This window comes from Canis lupus, chromosome 34 (assembly GCF_048164855.1).
Source record: "Canis lupus baileyi chromosome 34, mCanLup2.hap1, whole genome shotgun sequence".
Taxonomy (NCBI): domain Eukaryota; kingdom Metazoa; phylum Chordata; class Mammalia; order Carnivora; family Canidae; genus Canis; species Canis lupus.
The window spans coordinates 27,352,916-27,372,572 of NC_132871.1; the positions used below are offsets into that span (position 1 = coordinate 27,352,916).

Genomic DNA, 19,657 nt, shown 5'->3' on the forward strand with positions numbered 1-19,657 from the left:
TCAATTGTAGTCTACTCATACAATGGAATAAGACAGTGAAAAGAGACATGATTCAACTATATGATCAGTCCATAGATGTGATGTTGAATGCAAGACACAAAAGAATAAAAACTATATAATTAAATGTATACAAGTTCAAAATAAGCAAATCTAACCGATGGTGATAGAAATCAGAATTGTTCTTGCCTCAGTAGAGAGTACACTGACTGGAAAGAGTCATGAGAAAACTTTCTGATGAAATGGAAATGTTCTATAGCTTGATTGAAATGTGGGATTTTCAGGTGTGTATATTTGTCAAAGTTGATTGGCTGCATTTCACTGTGTCAATCATACCTTAATAATAAATGTAATGCAAACGTTGTAGGTAGGGTGCACTTGAACTACAGAGATGTGTAGGAACCCAGGTTTACTAGAAATAGAGCTACTAACATCTCTGGAAGGGCAGGCCTGGGTGGGAGCAGAGATTTCCAAAAATCAAGTGAGTGAGTTTCTACAGCAAGCCAGTGAACTGACTTCACTTAGAGACAAAGACAACTTTTGGTGAACTTGCAGGAATAGAACCAGACAGAACTCAATTATCCTTTATCCCTTCCATTTCCTGCCAGGCCTATCCGTTGCTTGAACCATTTGAAAGCCAAGAGGGTATGGTTGCTCTATAGTATGTGGTCCCTCTAGGTCAGCAATAGGTAGAGAGGAGAAGGAAGGAGATTGGATCTTAAGATGAAAATAGAAGATACCTGCATTCACCTTATTTTTACTCAAGTTCAAAGGGCATCATTTAATTGTCATAATGGGGGATGCCCGGGTGGCTCAGCGGTTGAGTGCCTGCCTTTGGCCCAGGGTGTGATCCTGAAGTCCCGGGATCCAGTCCCATGTCGGGCTCCCTGCGTGGAGCCTGCTTCTCCCTCTGCCTGTGTCTCTACCTCTCTCTCTCTCTCTCTCTCTCTCTCTGCATCTCTCATGAATAAATAAATAAAATCTTTAAAAAAAATTGTCAGAATGGTAACTTGGACAAGAGATTCTGCAGATTGGGTGGTGGGGGTGGTAAGTGAGTTGGAGTGATTGGAATGATTGGTTCTGGAATTTAAGCTTTTTAGTAATGGACTTGAGCACATGATGGGATGAGGGACAGTGTGATCTTGGTAGTATCAATGGAATATAAGGCCCAGTAGGGTCAAAGGATTATTGGAGTTGGAGTACTAGAAGGGGCTTTTGCAAATAAAATTATGGATGGATTTCAATTAATAGTGGCAAAAGGTCAAGTATATGACCATGGGAATCAGTGGTTAAGGTAGCATAGAATACAAAATGATTGAAGAAGAGGAAATCAAGGAACCAAACAATCAGGGTAATGGAAGAATTGTTTGCATATACTTTGAAATCATCAAGAATTATCATAGGATGGTGAGAATGACAGAGTGAGGAGCTTAAAGTTTCAAAGGAATGTTGAAGGGTAATGAGGGGAGAACCAGAGATTACTGCCACCAGGAGGAGAAGTGGGTGGTATAGGCTGTTAACTTGAGTCATCCTTGATACCTTCTCTTTCTCAGCCCCAGAGTTAACCAATCATTAAGTCCTATCAGTCTATTGCTTTTCTCAATATAGCACAACTCTAGTCACCAGCCAGATTTTTGAAAAAATCATTTCTCCCTGTTTCAGAACATTTATTTTCTAATCGGTCTTCCAGTACCCACTCTCGTCAATTTGTTTCCTTTGCTGCTGTCACAGTGAACTTTTCTCAGTAAATAAGCTCTGTACTTCCCCCTTATCTTCTTCTAATCCAGCACTTAAAATTTTTCAGTGGGTCTCCACTAATTTTAAGATTAGGAGCAAAATCCTTCAGGTCTAAAAGGGTCTGATCTGGCCTCAGATCTACCCATCTAGTCTTATCTAGATGGGAGATGTATTCTCCTATCACCTCTCTGTGCAAACCAGTCACGTCAGCTCTCCTGTTCTGTCCTCCAACTGGTTCTTTTCATATACCACTTGCTTTGCACGGGATGTGCACTGCTTTACCCCCCCCCCCCACTCCCGTTTTACCAGATTAATTAGGAGTTATCAGCCAAAGCTTGTTCAAATATCACTTGCCTAAGAAATTCATTCCCAACATTCCCAGACTGGGTTTATGCTGGCGAGACCCTTTATATATGGAACTGTATGAGTGCTTCTTAAGGAAGACATCCCAAGGGCTATCTCACATGGCAAATATTTAAAATTTATATTGGCTTCTCCTCTGTCTAGGGTTTAAGCACAGCTGGTTGCTGGGACAGAAAAGACCAACAGACCCTGAGTAAGAGAACACCTTTAAAGAAGTCACAAAGTCTGATTTAATGACACAGTTTCATAGCGCAAGAGTCTGGTGGAGGAGAACCGGTTTGGACCAGCATGTAACTTTTGCTAGAAGGTCCCTCCAATGCCATTCTTACAGCCCAGTGATTCTTTTTTTTTTTTTTTTTTTTTTTTTTTTTTTTTAAATTTTTTTTATTTATGATAGTCACACAGAGAGAGAGAGAGAGAGAGAGAGAGAGAGAATGGCAGAGACATAGGCAGAGGGAGAAGCAGGCTCCATGCACCAGGAGCCCAACGTGGGATTCGATCCTGGGTCTCCAGGATCGCGCCCTGGGCCAAAGGCAGGCGCCAAACCACTGCGCCACCCAGGGATCCCCAGCCCAGTGATTCTAAGGATAAGGACTGATTTTGGCCGGAGTGCTTTTGTTCAATGTGAAACAGTTCCGCTGGATCTAAACCAGCAGGGGCGCTGCAGTATAGGAAAAGCCCGGTGCCTCCAAGTAGCAGACCGGGCCTTTAATAGTGACACCATGTGGTACCATGTGGTACCAACAATAGTGTACCAGTTGGTGGAATTAAACTTGATTTTCATTAGCTTGGAAAACATATCAATACTGGTGATGTTTGTACAACTCTATAAATTTATCTTAAAAATTATTGGATCATACACTTAGAGTGTGTGAATTTATGATGTAAAGTATACCTCGATAAAGTAACAAAAAGTATTAAAAAATGATACCAACTCTTGGTTGCATTCTTCAGCCAATTATATCAGAACCTCTGGGGGCAGGGGGTGGACATTGTTAGGTATTAAATATCCCCAGGAAAATTTAGCAATATCTAACAAAGGTATACATGCATTGCCTTTTGGCTCAATCCTGTTTGTAGATAGTTATTCTGAAGACAGCAATACAAATAACAAGTATAATGTTATTCATTAGGGCACCATTTGAAAATGCAAAATATGGAAAAGCATCTAAATGCCCATATGTAAGAGAATACTCAAATAAACTATGGTACATCCATATAATAGAGAGTATTACACAGCTATAAAAAAAGAATGAAGAATCTTACCAAACCAACATACAGTAGAATCTAGAATATACTTTTATGTGAAAGATAGCAAAATGCCAAAATATACCCATAGTAGGGTATCTTTCAAGTAAAAATGAGGAAGATCTAAGAAAATATACATAACGTCTGCTCACTTGGGCAAAAAGGAATATGGAAGGCATAAATTAGACTCTAAAGTGTTGAATTAACCTACAGAGGTGACTGGGAATGGAGTGGGAAGAATGGAGGAGTGGGAATGGGTGGAAGGCATGAGTAGGGGCATATCTCTAAGCTCACCTTCTGTTATAGTTCTGACCGTTAGGACCATGTAGTGTTTCACATATTAAAAAATAGGTAATTAGTATTAACTAGGATGTGTGGGGACCCAAACAGAATGCACATGGTAACCAATGAATCCAACTGCTGAAAATGAATACCACAGCCATAACAAATGGGATAAAAAAAGAAAATAATAAGCCCAATATTGGAAATATTTGGCCTACAAGGCCAAAGACACACAATTATGGCACTCTTTTAAGTAAATTTGTTTTTCACAGAGGTTTGTTTTGGTAATTCTGGAACTACTTCATGTATATCCGAAAATTGAATAAATAAGTAAATAAATTATGGACTGTGAGAGCCAATTTATTACTGTCAGGGAAAGGAGTTAAAAATGAGGAAAGAGGAAAGCTAGAATGAACCCTGTGGATTAGGATCATAGGGCGGAGTTTTAACTAGTGGTTTTCAATACATATACAGAGAGGTAGATACAGAGATAGATGCAGCTGTGCATGTACTTGTGTGTACCTATATGTAGTTCCTTGCTCTGTTCACTTAGAAGACATAGAAGCAATGACAAATCAGCAGCAATGAGTATACCTAATGCCCAAAACTTGGTTTGTAATTGTTGTTTTTCAATAAAATAGCTGAGTCCAGGGCTGAGTGCAAGGTAAGCTTGGATTATCTTGTGGTGCCAGAAAGTGAATGTTCAAAAAATGAGGGAAGCATGTTGAAAAGGTTAGATACCAACCTGAAGTAGTTCCCAATCACCAAAGCTGGGAATATTGGATTATAATTCATCAGTTAAAATAAATATCCAAGTCTGTACCGATAAAACAGATAATTGAACAAGTAACTACCTACAAAAGAAAGGACTGTTTTTCCTTACAGTGGAATTCCAGTGAGTAAATGCAAAAGGAACAGTGGAAATATAAAATCACCATTTGGCAAATGCCACTGTAATAATTGTTTTAGGGAAGCCTCAATGGATGCTAAAATTAGTGGGCAAACATATAATTAGAAACAAGATATTTGCATAATCTCAGAATATCTCGCCACAAGATACTAATTACAAAGAAAAAAAAAAGTAGTATCCTTACAGTAGAGAAACTTGGCAGACACTAACTTCACCAAGTAATCAAGATTAACATTACCAGTAGCGTGACACATCGACATCCTGGACTTCCCAACATGATGCCCTGAGAAGGGCACGACACCGTTTCTGTGGTTTCTTGTCAAAAATACGCAACTTTCATTTAATCGTGAAGAAACATCAAACAAACCCCAACTGAAGAATATTTTACAAAACAACTGACCAGTACTCTTCAAAAGTGTCAAGGCCGTGAAGGACAAAGGAAATGAGACTGAGGGCCAGTCCCAGATTGGAGATGACCAAGAAGACACAAGGGCCAACGGCAGTGTGGGGATTCCTGCTTCTGTCTTGCTTGGGGGTTGGGGGAAGCTCTCTGCAGAGCCAGGCAGGACTTGGGGCTATTCGAATAGGTGATTGCTTGAGTAATTGAAGAAAGTGGGCCAAGTGCGTAGTCCGGGAGGTGGTATGAGTCAGAGGGTTTAAGAATGGTCTTGTGGGCACCCCTAGTTTTCCAGTGTAGCATTTATCAAATTAAAATCACATGTCTGTTTCCCCTGTGAGCATATAAGCTCCCCGAACACGGTGCCCATCCACCTCATTCACCAAGCTGTCCCAGGGCGGAATAGTTATCCAATAAACGTGCAGAAAAGCACACCCTTAGTCTTCCTTTGCTGGTCAGGCCCCTGCAAGCACATTTGTCTCTCACATTTGCTGTGAGTACCTCCACTGCTTGGAGTACTCCGTTCACTGGTGACTGAGGCCTCTACCCCTTTATTTAATGCCTCTCCTTCCTTCAGGCTCAGTGCAAGCCCCCTTTGTATCGGGAAGCATCTCAGGCTTTAGAGACTTGATAGAGGTATTCGGGTGCCCTTTCTTTCGTACTCGGGCCTACAGCGCACCTCAGGTCTTTCCTCCTTTCCAGGCTCAATTACTTCAAAAGTGAAGAGAGGCCTTTGTATTTTTGAGCAATGATTTTCAAAGTGTTTTTAACATTTATTTTGTTGTTTTGTAATTACTGATGAGTAGATTGTTTGCTCATGTTTACTGGCTCCTTTTCTTTGAAAAAAAAAAAAAATCATTATATAATACCCAGAGGTGTTCGTGAACAATACAGGTAGAAATGGAACTGCTCTCATCTGGTTGGAGGAGATGAGGGTGGGGGTGGGGGAGAGTCCTTCCAACTGACCACCCCACTGCTAGCCACCACTCCACTCTGGGAGGCTTTGAGGTATGGGTGACGAACTTTTTGTCCATAGTTTGAAAACTCTGGGATAGAGGATTGGTACAATATTTCTGCCATCTTTAGAAGCACTGGTTGGTGTCTTCTGGAAACTGCGGACCGCTCCCTTCCGTATTGTATTTACCATGCTCCAATCTGGACTAGAAAGAATGGAGTGTATCTTTTTAGGCCCAAGACCTGGTACAAAGCCTTCACCTATTGGTCCATTTGGTGAAAGTTTCTTGATGATGAGCACAGGACCAGGAATTCTAGAAATCTTCCTGAGATAGCCCCAGAATTGGGCCTGGGGACCTTGAAGGGATTTGCATTGGGGACAGAGGTCATTATCTCTTATCAGTGGGGGCTGTGCGGTAATGTCAAACAAAGGAGGCCAAGCAATGAGGAACCACCACAAGTTTTGGAGGACACACGGAGATAGGTGTCCCCCCAACAAGGCCTATAAGTGTAACAGCTCACTGCAACCCCAGACAGCCTAAAACTAGAAACAGAAATGATCACGCTCTGTCTTATATTAATCCCCGAGGGTGGCCTCCTCGGCAAGTTATTCCAGGAAGATAATTGGAAGTGGCTAGTTTCCAGGTACGTGAAGGATCAAATCCCCCAAAAACGTGGGCAGGCCCTGAGGCAAAGCCTTCCCTAACATTCCCCAGTCCTCATCCCACAGCCCCTATTCTCAGCTCGAGCCTGAACTCTTTTTCAGATACAGATGAGCAAATGATGACGGTTGTAATGCTGGATCACTCTCTACTTGGTAGTGGTGCTGGTTTGATTGGTGGCACCAGCTAGCCGGCTGTTGGTGGGAGCATCCTGCCCTCTGCTGGATTTGGCAGGAAGAATGAATTTGCGTTGCCTGCTAAGGAATTAATTAGATGGAAGGTTTTTTTATTTTATCTGAAAACAAATATTTGCTTGTGTGTTGATGGGGTCTAATTAATCAGGGAGCACATCCTTTAAATGACATCTGGTTTCTTAGGGGGTTTTCAGGTATCCAGGAAGATTCGTTATCACAAGTATACTCTCTGCTCAGTAAACAAGGGTGTGAAATACACAGTGCAGACATTTTAAAAGCCATGTAAAGAATCAAAGCCACATCTCTAATAATTTTTAATGTATTTAGATGGTGATGGAGAAGCCTTCAGGAGTACCGTGAGCCTGCCTGGGTTTAATTCGCAAGATACTAAATCTCCCTGAGACTGAGTCTCTTCATGTGTCAGATGCCAAACCCACTATGAAAGTTTTTTTGTGAGGATCAAGCAAGCTAATCATGTATGTGAAAGGACTTTACTGTGCCCACTAAAACTGTGGCATTTTATACATATGGACTATGCACAGGTTCATGCAAGAGTACATGTACACACACACACACACACACACACACACACGAGGTTCACACAAAAGTACCAGGCAACACTGTTTGATTATTGGCTTTTATTGACTTCCTGAAATTGATTTTGGGTAAAACTAGAAAACAGATACCAATATTTCAAATCTAGAGAATGAAAGAAGCCTTCCTAAACATTGGAAGAAAGCAGGATGGCCTTAAAATAATTTTTGTAACAAGATCTGGAGACAGAGCAACTTTTTACTGTGTAGTATTTACCTTCTAGTGCGTATCACTATGTTCTGGATAAGCCATAAGAACATCTATATTTATCACCTTCATAAATAGATAAATGGCCAAAATGAATTCTAAGGATAATCTTGTACAGGAATCCAATCCCTCTCTTCCCTCTTTTCCTCTTTTGTTCTGGGTTCTTCCCTATTCCTCTCTGTCCTGTTCTCCCCTGTTTGATTTGAAACCTGAAGTCAGTTGTTTCCACTAGCATTGTCATTGCTGGTGAGGGTGAGCCATTTCTTGTCCATATAGCAATTCTATAAGCATACCGACTTTTTGTTCTTCAGTGCTGTGATTAGGATTGGGGTAAAATATGGTCCCAGGTCTTAAGTCATTGGTCATCCAAAGTGCGAAAAGTTGAATGCCAATGTTTTTCACATTAATGTAGTAGCTCTTTAATAAAAAAAAACTTTTTAAGTGAAAATTTGTTTAATTGATTTTGTTCTCTTAGTTAGCAGCTCTGCTTAATAAAGGGTTTTAAAACCTCCCATTTGTGCTTCCAGCTGAAGAGTAAACCCAAGTGTAATGATCTCCTTGCCAGCCTCAATCAGTGCTCTATTGATGTTTTGTAGAAAATGTTACTTCAACAAAAATTTAATATTAGTTGCCGAAGATACAAAGGAATAAGACAATCTTAGATACACATATGAATAAGTATGTGGGAATTGAGGAGGAAATAACCAGAAAAAGTCATCTAATCTTGAAGAATGAAAAATTTTCCAGGTGGGCAAAGTGTGTGTGTGCGTGTGTTGAAGAAGTAGGCAAGGGAGCAGCCTTCATGGCAGTGTACCAGGTAAGTGTGTATAGTTTATGGAAATCTGTGCTGTTGCTAGAATGACTGGAGTGTGGGTGATCTTGAGCCTAGAAAGGTAGTTTGGGGCCAAATGGAGACCCTATTTAAGGGCTGAGAAATGGAGCTTGACTCTCACTGGGTATGTGTATTAACCAACACACTTGAGTGGCGGATCAATATCATACATCTATAATCTTCGTTAGTCAGGGAAGTGTTTACTAGGGAGGAAAGTTGGGTTTTAGAGTGATATTATAATTCCCTAGTCTTTTAAAATATGTGTAAGTTGCCAAATGAAAGTGAGTTGAATTAGTGATTCCTAGAACAGACTAGAATCCTTACTTAGCATCTTTGAAACAAAACAGCTTAAATCCCTTTTAATGCATCAGAGAGTCATGCATCTTTTAAAAGTAGTAGTGCCTACTCAGATAACCATAGGCTTAGATGACCATATCTATCTACTATAGATAACCACATACTCTAAAATATCTGGAATCCAGTGCCTGAAGAAAAGACTTTGCACATGGCATGAGTCATTTCCTCTATCAGACCTGCCATTTTTTCACATTAAAATAAAAAGGAGGTCAGGAAAAGACCTGTGGATCAAGGCTCTCTGCTTCTCTGAACACGCTTGCCCATCTGACTAATCATTTTTCAAAAGCCGGATTATTTATATAAACTGGCGTGATATTACTGATCTTAACTCTCCTTGTCTGACTAGTGATCCCATAAACATCGCAAGAGACGGGATCGCTCACAATGAGGCTTTATGGCATCTTAAGAGAAAGCACTTTGAGTTGATATTCCCAGTTCCTCTCATCATAATGAGATTTACAGGTAACTCACACAATTTTTCTTTTGTGCGTTTGCTCAGCACTTAGCACACTGCAGGCCATCTGAAGAAGGGGGCACGTTCCATTAAATAATTTGGACAGAAATAACGTGTACATAAGTGTACGCAGGGTAGCCTGGTGCCTCGTGCTGTAGGGGCCCGACCCTGCCCGGGTTGCTTGTTCTCCTCTGGCAGGTACCTGGCGCGTAGCAGGTGCTCAATAAACACCCGAGGAACAAGGGAGCAATGGACAGTCGCCCTTTCCTCGGTGCTTGGCTAGCCGTGGTCCTCCTAAGGGCCCCATGAACTAGTGCTTGCTCCGAGGCTCCCGGGGCCCACGAGTGAATGTTTGCAAAGCACTCTGAACTTCTTGGGAGGAAGAATGGTGTTTTTGTTGGCTCGGTGGCGTGTTTGCTCACGAGCTGCCCCTCCTTGTCTGGCTCCAGCTGCTGGCGCGGGGCCCTCCCCCAGCTCAGGGCCAGGCCACGATGGCACGGGGGGCAGCTGCAGGCCCTTCCTGCCTCCCTCCAGCCCCTCCAGCACCCCAGGACGGTGAGGGGGACACAGCAAGGCCTGGGAAGATTTCTTTCAGGCCTCCGAAGAGGCTCTGGGGAGAGGGGTGCCGGGCCCCCATGAAGACGCCCTTAGGTTCCCCGGCTGGGCCCCGAGGACCAGGTTGTGAAGGAGAAGCAGGGCGCGTCACTCAGGCGCCCGGCAGGATGTGCCAGCGCAGGTGGCTGCCTGGTGTCCACGGGTTTGCACACATAATGCAACGCCTTGACCAGCAGCTGGAGAAAGTAGTGGCCTTACAAGGACTCCTGAGACGAGCCAGATGGCCTTCACGCGGGTAAAAGTTTCAGCTCTTATGACTGCTTTCTCCATAATTTTTAAATATTCGGTAGTGGCGAATAAAGGGGCCTGCCTCACGAGGGATCCAGGCTTCCACGTCCTCCCACGTATTGAGGACTATAAAGATTGCCTTCAATACCAGCTCAATAATGAAGCAGTCCAAGTGTGATTTGGGAAACAAGATTTTTGTTGTTGTTGTTGTTTTCATTATTTATTTATTTATTTATTTATTTTATTTTTGTTGTTGTTTTGGTTGTGTTTTGGTTTATCAAGGATGGCTGTCCCTTATGGACAGACTCCGGAGAGAGAGGTTTGTGGGGTTTTGCAGGTCATAATATACTGGCTTTCAGCTGCTCACACTCAACAAACATCTCAAAGTAAAGCAGGAAGGGCTGGTTGGACGCAGAACAGCCGAATTGACCCTCGGGGCAGAGTTTGCCTTAAAGGCAGGAACAGGTCCTGTTTTCCACAACTTTGAAGTGACTTGTTTTCCAGACCAGCTCACGAGGGTTCCTCCGTGTGTGGAAAATTTTCCATGATATATATTCATTTTTTCCATGATACAAGTTCATATGCCTGTTGCTGGACATGTAGCAAATTTGTTCTGGCCCTAGGTCGTCCCTAGGGACTGGAAGTGGGTGCTACGTGGACAGAAATGAACACGGTTTCCCATTGAAAAGACCACATAGACGATGTCTGTTGTGCTTCGAGGAAAAAGCTCAGGTAAGTCTGGCTTTTGCTGAGAGCATGAAGCCAACCAAGAGTCTTACATTTTGTTTAAAAGGAAATTGTGGGAGGAAACGTGTCTCCAATTAAAGTGGGCTCATCTACCTGAAGACACACAGGGCCGGGCACGTTTACAGCTAGACTACAGTGCACACTTTCAAACTCTGAGAGCTTAGTGTCCCCATAAAAGCCACATGTGGGACATTTATTTGGGGGTGACTCCAGATAAGAAATGGTTTCTTTCTCTGCTCGATTCATTATAAAATGAAGAACCCTGATTTTCCATTTGTTTGGAGCTTGAGAATCACATGGGGGTTATTGAGTTTTTATTGGTTTCTCCCCCGTCTCTTTGTGAGGTGGTTGATACTAGGCAGTTTGCCCAGGTTCTAAAATAAACAGGCGGGATCTCCCTTCAGGAAGGAGGGGGAGGGCCGTATGAATTAGGGGGAGATCACATTTCTTTTTCCGAATGCTGGTGTCCCGAGGTGTCGCAGGGGGCCGGACGGCAGGGCACCCCATGAGCCGGGGCCTGGAAGCCGGGAGGGATCGCTGAGATTTGCCAATCAGAGCTCTATGGTAAGTTGGAGTTTGAAATGTGTGGGTTGATTCTCATTTTGGGTTATTTTCTTGCAGCCAGGAGGGGAGGAAGGGAACAAGTTTTACCGAAGTGTTACATAGTAAGATAAATAAAATATTGAGGGAATGGTTGCCGGGAACTCCTCATTCATGCGTTGAGTGAGTAAGCTGATTGGCTCTTTCGGGTTTCTTTCCTAAATATTTTGGACTTCTACTTGTTTTTAGAAGTTGGTCTTTTTTTGTTCTTGTTATTCTTGTTACTAGAATCCTTCTACTGTTTCTTTAGTAATAGGGTCAGTGGATCTGGTGGTGGAATGTCTTCTGTAAAGGGAGATGATGAGCTTGTGACACCCCGACTATTGTTGTTAAGAGCCAGGAAGGTCCAATAAATACGAGAGTGTGATATTACGGAAAGGAAAAGGGAAAAAAGAGAATGGACTAGAAAGTTGCAAGCTCTTATTAAGAGAAAAGAAAAGAAAGAGCTGGAAAGGAGCCGAGTTTAAATTGACCAAGCACTGGAGCTCAAACGTGATGCCCTAGTGATGAAGACTGTGTAAAGCAGCTCATGGAAATTCAGTGTGTGTGTGTGTGTGTGTGTGTGTGTCTTTAGCTCTGTATCATCTGCAAAGAAGAAACAATCAAATATTTATTGAACAAAAAGCTATCTCTTTTTATAGCTGCTCCAAGAAAAAAAAGCAAACTGGTTGCTCTCAGGTCCTTTATGTGTGATGGACCTGGGTAAGGTAGGCAGGGCTCAGACACAGGCCGCTGCAACCCAATCAAATGAGTCAAAAGGTGAGCAGCTCAGCAGGTGTTCCCCTCAGATGGTCCTCACCGCCAGCACACTGTTGGGTTAGACCACCAGGGGTCAGCGCATCGTCTCCAGGAAAGCTTTGTTAAAGGACAGTGGGTGTCAGACGGAACAGGACAGTGGATCTCAAACTTTTAAGAATGACAGGTGTTCGAGTACTGGATCCCGGGTTTTACCTGTAATGATTCTGATTCAGGAAGCCGGGGTGGGAGGTGGGGAATGAATATATCCCTGGGAATCTTCATTTTGTTAAAGTTGCAGGTATTGAAGGACCCCACTTTTGAGAAAAATATGTGGGGTTTCTCTGGGTTGTTAATCCCATTGGAGGACCGTTGGTTCGGAGACCACCAGGAGCCTGGCTCTGAGACTCCTGGCAGTTGGGATGAAGAGGCACTGCCTGTGTCACACGGGTGTGGGCTTGAATCCCCCGTGGCTGTGCACAAAGTGCTTTTCTTCTCTGAAATTCAGGTTTCTCCTTTTTAAAAGAGGACAACCATATTGTCTACCTCTAGGGATTTAAAGAAATAATGCACACAAGGCACTTAGGAGAGTGGCACCAAATAACGCAAGTAGGAAATACTACCTCCTGTGGTGGAGAGAGAAGGGAAATGTCGGTGATAAGCCCTCTGTGGCCAGGAGGATGGTTTGGGGCCCGCAGAGCCAACGTGTGACCGACCAGGAGGCCGGCTCTTGGATCCTGGGGGTCCAGGGAAGAGGTCTGAAGATAGATCATAGACCAGAAAATGCATAAACATGAGGATGGGAGACACATTTTCTCACCATTACAAATGTTTCCCAAGAGCGGTAATCAGAGCCCAGATGGCACAGTTAATTGGAGTTGAAATTGATCCCCCCGTGCTATGCAAGTCAGCAGTAAATTGATTTTCCTTGGGAAAACCTTTATAAGGGCCTCTAGAGGGGATCGAAGGGAAATGCATGCAATTCGGTGGCTTGTTCATACCTGCCGCCCACTGTCCACGGAAGGAGGAATGAAGGAAGAGAATGAAAGGAGCAGGGAGCACCAATCATAAGGCTGTAAGGAGATGACCCCCTGCCTGGTGACTGAGCGCGGGGCCGGGTGGTACTGAACCCGCTGGCTCGCCCTCCGACGGCTGCCAGGTGCTCCCCGGGGCCAGGCGTGAGGGGCAGAGGAAACAGGCCGACCCCTGGGGAGATGCCTGTCCTCAAACACAGGTAAAATTCAGAGGCCCTGCAAGGTATGCCGCGACTGACACAGCCAACCAATGAATGGGTGGGGGATACAAGGCCCAACGGGGGTGAGATGCCACCAGACTGATCCGAGCACCTCGTTCAGCCTCTTTGGGCCTTACTTTTCTCCCTAAATGCCCGTCTCGTCCTGACACACGGTGGTAAGGCACGGATGGCGGGACACATCCCGATGTTGTCATATTTTTACCTGGGAAGTAATCCCCAAACGAGGGCACCTAGGTTATTGTAAATGCTAGCTATTTTGAAGAATTTTGTTTACCCTGAAATACAAATATTTCAGGGCTTTTCCACAAACACAAATTTCAACTTAAATACATTTTAGCCGGTGCTGTTATTTCTCTGCATGTTCCGGATATCTTCTCATTAAATAAGTATGATAGTGCATGGTGATGATAAATAAATGACGAAGAAAGAAATGTGAACAGTAGCCACCATTTTTGAGCACTTATGATCTCCTAGGTGTTATGCTTGTTCTCGTTCCTCTTTAATCTTTATTCTGGCTCTGTTAGGAGGCATCACTGTGGCCATTTCGGTTTGGTTTGTTTGGGTTTTCTGTGGCCGTTTTGACGAGGATTCTATGATGACTTCTATGGGAAGTCACAGAGGAACCAAGAGCAGAGTTGGGATCCAAGGCCAGGTCTTTCTAACTCTTCACTCCATGTTTCTATCCTGTAGGACACCGTAAATCTGCTCTATTAGGTGCGTCCATAGTAAGCCTGTGTAGTTTGCACCCTGATCCAGACTCTTCTATTATTCAAAAATACAGTGCAAAGTGTGTGTATTGTCCTCCTGCTACATTTTTCACTTGTGACCACGTGAGGGGAGCACTTTTCCTAACAGCAATCTCTCTCTCTCTCTCTCTCTCTCTTTTTTTTACTTTGAGCACTGAGTTTACTGACTAGTCTGAACATGCCCATGTGCGTATTACATGAAGGTGACAATGCTTTCTTCTCCAGTTACTTAAGCTTTGTCAAATTTCCCTTTTCATTGGGCAGAAACCATGATCTACAAAAAAAATGAAAGCAAAACACAACCAACTCTGTGTTATATAAATTCAATCTCAATGCAACTTAAAAGTATCTCCTTTGACATCGTCGGTTAGTAGAAGATCTTAGAAGGAAGGTTGGGGTGTGGTAGGTCTCTGGGATACCATCTGTCTCTCCTTCTTCCAGACTACTACAATTTGAGGAGATTTGGGGCAGGGAGGAAGGAGAAGAAAGGACAAGTTTCTCACATGTCATGGAGAAGTTTTCATCCTTCCTCTTCAAGATTTTGACTCTTTCTCTGGTTAATGTTGACCAGGCAGACTGAGGCCCTGTGCATGGTAGGCATCCACATGACCATTTTTGGAGTGCCCATTGGGGGCCTTTCCAAATTACTGATGGGAGATCCAGCTCCAGCAAGATTTTATAAATGTAACAGCCCCTGTTCCCAGCACTACCACCCAGCCTACTGCTGCTGGGTCTGCGAAGTCAGCAGCCCATGACTACCCCGGGAACCCCACAAGGTAACACGAACTGGCTTCTTCCCCTGAGTTCACTTGGCCCAAGAGGAAAGCTTGCAAGTTGCCCCATCGCTGTGCGCCCTCTCTCCTCTTTGCTCCCTCCGTTCAAACAGATACAGGAAGTGAATGGACAAGGCCACTGCCTATGCAGATGTCAAAGGTAGCCAGGCCATGCTGGCTGGTGTCCACTTGCCACGGCCCCCTCCCGGGCTTTAAGAATGGTTGCCCTGGCTCAGGGGTGACAGGTATGTCTGGGGAGTGGCCGAAGAACCTGCAGCGTCACCCTCTTCCACCCTTGTCAAGGCCGCCTCACAGCTTTGAAGACTTGCTGCTTCTCCTTTCCCTCTCCAGTCGTCTGCTTAGACTGCCCTGGGGAAGGAGAGGGCAGTGGGGGGTGGCGGGTGAGAGCACTTGCCATCCTATCAGGGTGCCTGGGAGAAGGTGGAGGCTGCAGGAGGAGATCAGGGCCCTCCTGGCTCATTGCGGGGTGGCAGAGAAACTTGCACTTAGCAGCTCTGTTACATTTGTGCCCTTCTGGGGGCAAAATTTAATTGATATAAAATGAAAAACTCCTTATTTGCAAAAGACACTGTCAAGAGCATAAAAAGGCAAGCCGCAGACTGGTAGAAAATAGTTGCAAAAGACATATCTACTGAAAGATTGTTATCCAAAAGGTACAGAGAACACTTAAAACTCAACAATAAGGAAATGAACAAACCGAGGAAATAAATGTGCAAAAGATTTGAACAGATTCCTCATCAAAGAAGATACACAGATGGCAGATAAGCATTTGTATGCTGCCCAATATCATATGTCACTAGGGAATTGCAAATTAAAACGACAATGAAATACCACTACGTACCCATTGGAACACTGAAATCCAAAATATTGACAACACCAAATGCTGGCCAGGGTATGGAGCAACAGGAACTCTCATTCACTGTAGTGGGAATATAAAACACTGCAGCCACTCTGGAAGACAGTTTGGCAGTTTTTTACAAAATTAAAAATGTCCTTACCCTGAAATACAATGATTGCACTCCTGGATATTTACCTAAATGAGTTATATGTCCATATAAAAACCTGCAAAAAGATGTTTATAACAGCTTTATTCCTAATTTCCAAAGCTTGAATACAACTAAGATGTCCTTTCGTGAGTGAAGAGACTGTGGCACGTCCACACAATAGAATATTATTCGGTACTAAAAATAAGCTATCAAATTATGAAAAGAAATGGAGGAACTATAAATACGTATTACTGAGTGAAAGCAGCCAACCTGAGAAGACTACCTATTGTATGATTCCAACTATGTCAAATTTTTAAAAGGCAAACTATGGGGACTGTTAAAAGATCGGTGGTTCAGGAGGAGGGAGGGATGAATAGATAGATAGAGGATATTTAGGGCAATGGAACTAATCTGTACATATTACAATGGTGCATATATATCTTATTTTTTCAAACTTCTAGACTGTACGACACCAAGAGTGAATCCGAATGTAAACCATGGACTTTCAGTGATAATCATGTGTCTGTGCAGGTTTAATAATTGTAACAAGTCCCAGGACGCTGGGTGGCTGAGTGGTTGAGCATCTGCCTTTGGCTCAGGGTGTGATCCTGGGGTCCTGGGATCGAGTCCCACATCGGGCTCCCTGCAGGGAGCCTGGTTCTCCCTCGGCCTGTGTCTCTGCCTCTCTCTCCATGTCTCTCAAGAATAAATAAATACAATCTTTTAAAAATTGTAACAAATCCCCTGGTGTGGGATGTTGATAGCGGGAGAGACTGTGCACGTGTAGGAGTTAGGGGTACATGAGGACTCTATACCTTCTGTTCCGTTTTGCTGTGAACCTAAAACTACTCTAAAAAATAAGGTCTATTAAACATTTATAGTAGAACTATTCTTATAAAGAGTCACAGGTAGCCAAAACAGAGCCATCTGCTTTCCAAATGGATAACAGATTTCTTCACATCCATATGGGACCAAGTAATCTGTTATATGTTTGTCCATCTCTTGGACGGAGAATGCCTAACAAACGATAGGTGCAGTTTAGTTTTCTACCTCCTGTCTGTAGTTCATGCTGGGAGATACTGATCCTGAGATGACTGGGCAACAGCACAGGTGGAGGGGTACAGAGACCTCTTCCTGGAAGCCTTCTCCTAGATGGTGCAGCCACCTCAGGGCTGCAGAGAACCCTGCATCAGTTACGGTTCTGAATGATGTAACTCCACAGTGAGTCATTATTACCTTAAAAAAAGCATCTGGGATTCTGTTTTCTTAGAACACTCTTTTCTCTGTTCACAACTTCAGTTGGTCTTTAATCAGCGTGAGAAGCAGAGAAAGACAAAACTGAAGCTGTCAAGTCAGGCGTGGTGTAGCCCTGAGACATTTAGTCACTTGGACAACACTGGCACTTGACCACTGTAGTATTATTTCACATTTAGCTGTAAACATCCATTCTGGGTCTTGGTCTCTCCGACACCTTCTGTCAAATTAAAATGTTTTACACAACTAACGAAGAGTGACTATTTGGAGATTTCCTGCATGTATCTCTAGGTGATGGGGTTACAGGTGATTTCAAAGTACATTTATGCATTATCTAAAAATTGTCCTTAAGATGAAGATGCATTGTTATATCATCAGAAAAAAATAAATCTATTTCCTTTTGAGAATTTATATTGCTCAAAAGAAAAACAGACAAAGTAGCTATGAAAATTTTGAAGGATGAGCATTACAGGGGCTTCCTCCGTTAACACAGAACGGGCACTCTCTATGTGCTGAACACTATTCTAAGCTCATTATTTTATAAATGAATTTAGTCTTCAGAACCTCATGAGGGAAATAATATTGGTGTGCCCATTTTACAGAGAAGGAAATTGAATCAGAGAGAGGCCATAACCAGCCCACTGTAAGATAGTTCGTTAGGGGTAGAGTTGAAATCTGAGAATAAGCATCTGGCTCCAGTGCAGGATCTTTATCACTCTACTGAGTTACAAAAAAGAAAATAGTAAGAACAACATAACATTCACTGAAAATCAGAGCTCTTAATGTAATAAAAATAAATAGACTGGAAATAGAATATAGAAAAGCTTAATAGGAAAAATGAAGCACCATAAATCAGTGAAACAGAAGGTGGGTAATTTTACAACTCTATTTGGGGAAAGTAGTTATTTAGATTTTTAAAATTCAGTTTATCATACCCTCCTCCATAAAAATAATTACCCATTTTATTCCAAATAAATTAAGGCGTTAAATCTAAATATGCGAACCAAAATAACTTGGAAGAAATATAGATAGGTATGTATCTGATCTCTGGATGAAAAAGGATTTTCTAAACGTAAAAGTAATTTAAAAAATCACAGAGGAAAATACTGATGGAAAAAAATAAAAGTTTTAGTATATCATAAGACAGAAAAAATAAACAATGAACATATTTAAGAAATTATAATTTTTTCATACACACTTGTGAGAAAACCACAAAGGAAGAATGGAAGTGGCTAACAAAATATGAAAAATACTCGCAAATTTTCAAAAATTCAAATTACATAAAAAACCAGGTGACATTTTACAAGAAAAACCAGGCAAGTTTTAACTGGTAATAATCAAGTTTGTCAGGAGCACTGCAGGATGGATGGATGGTTTCATGTATAGCCTTTCTAAAGATAATTTTCCAATAGCCATTGAAAGTTTGAAAATAGCCATATTTTTCAAATTAGTGTTTTTATATGTGGATTCATCCTAAGAAAATGGCTATGTGGACAAATATTTATGTTCAAGTTTTCATCGTATCATCATTTCTAATAGTGATATGTTAGAAACTACTTAATATTATATATTGGATTAGCTGGTAATAACTGGAAAATATGGCATAGCTGTAGGGTGGACTATCCTACCACAATTAAAATCCTGTCATGAGTAGTTCTTAGTGAGAAGTGAACATGGTTATTAGATAGTGCTTTTTTAAGTGTAACAAAGGATGATACATAATTATTTATGTAGTTAAAAATAATAACAGTAAAAGAGGACTTGAAGGATTATGACAAATGCTCACCATGGCTATAACTAGTGGTAGGGACTTCTATCTCTTACAAGCTGCCTAAAACAGAGCCAATAATGGGAGGAAATGTATTTTCAATAAAAAAATAAGTATAGGGGCAATACACAGACCAAGGGTAAAGGGCAGACAGATCATTGAAAATGGTGAGAGGCACACAAATATCTCAAATCAGAGATGATGGCAGAGCCAGAAGAAAGTCTAGAGTGAATAAAAATATTGAGACTGTTCACGCTCTTGGCCAGCTCCTTCAAAGCAATGGAGTCAATAGCAAAACTGCAAGGATAGTTGCTTCTCTCTCTACCTTTGGCAAGACCTGCCAATCCATCCCCTGGGGTTTGTTGATAGAAGCCAGTGTTTGTCTAAAGCAAACCAGTTCTCTGCCCAAGCTCTTGTTTGTACAGATGTCACATAGATTTTCAGTGCTACCTCTCAACTGTCTGGCTAAGATGTTTTCAAAGGAATGAGTCTTGAAATTCAGTGTGCAGCATTTCTTCTTATTTAAGCCCATGGACTTTCCAGTTCATGCTGTTATAACTTGGCGGGGGGGCGGGGGGGCAGCAACAAGAGTAGAGGTAATTGGTCTACTAGCTGTTGCTTTCAGTTTTCTATAAATATACACAGAATTTTCCAACTTTCCCCACCCTCACTTCAACAGGACTTTCTAAAATGTCTTAGAGAAATTTGAAGTTCTAATTGTTTTCTTCAAACGCTTGTCTA

The 19,657-nt window shown here is 42.5% G+C and overlaps 1 protein-coding gene and 1 long non-coding RNA gene across 8 annotated transcripts in view; one reads left to right on the forward strand and one right to left on the reverse strand.

Annotated features, from left to right (window-relative positions):
• Positions 1-17,087, reverse strand: part of LOC140624506 (uncharacterized) — a 60,916-nt gene extending 43,829 nt beyond the window's left edge. For 4 of the 6 annotated variants that reach the window (XR_012023972.1, XR_012023971.1, XR_012023973.1 and 1 more), the window contains exons 1-2: positions 16,945-17,087; positions 15,750-15,859 (exon numbers count right to left, since the gene is read on the reverse strand). This is a non-coding gene — a long non-coding RNA (uncharacterized lncRNA). Of the gene's footprint in view, positions 1-15,745; positions 15,860-16,944 lie in introns of all 6 variants that reach the window. The other 2 variants (XR_012023974.1, XR_012023970.1) reach the window with 1 other exon arrangement.
• The window catches only part of CYTIP (cytohesin 1 interacting protein), a 72,720-nt gene continuing 63,581 nt past the window's right edge, over positions 10,519-19,657 (forward strand). The window contains exons 1-2 of one of the 2 annotated variants that reach the window (XM_072811429.1): positions 10,519-10,763; positions 11,252-11,342. In XM_072811429.1, the coding sequence (XP_072667530.1) occupies positions 11,340-11,342 (3 nt within the window). In that variant the 5' untranslated portion in view covers positions 10,519-10,763; positions 11,252-11,339. Of the gene's footprint in view, positions 10,764-11,186; positions 11,343-19,657 lie in introns of those variants that run through there. The other variant, XM_072811428.1, reaches the window with a different exon arrangement.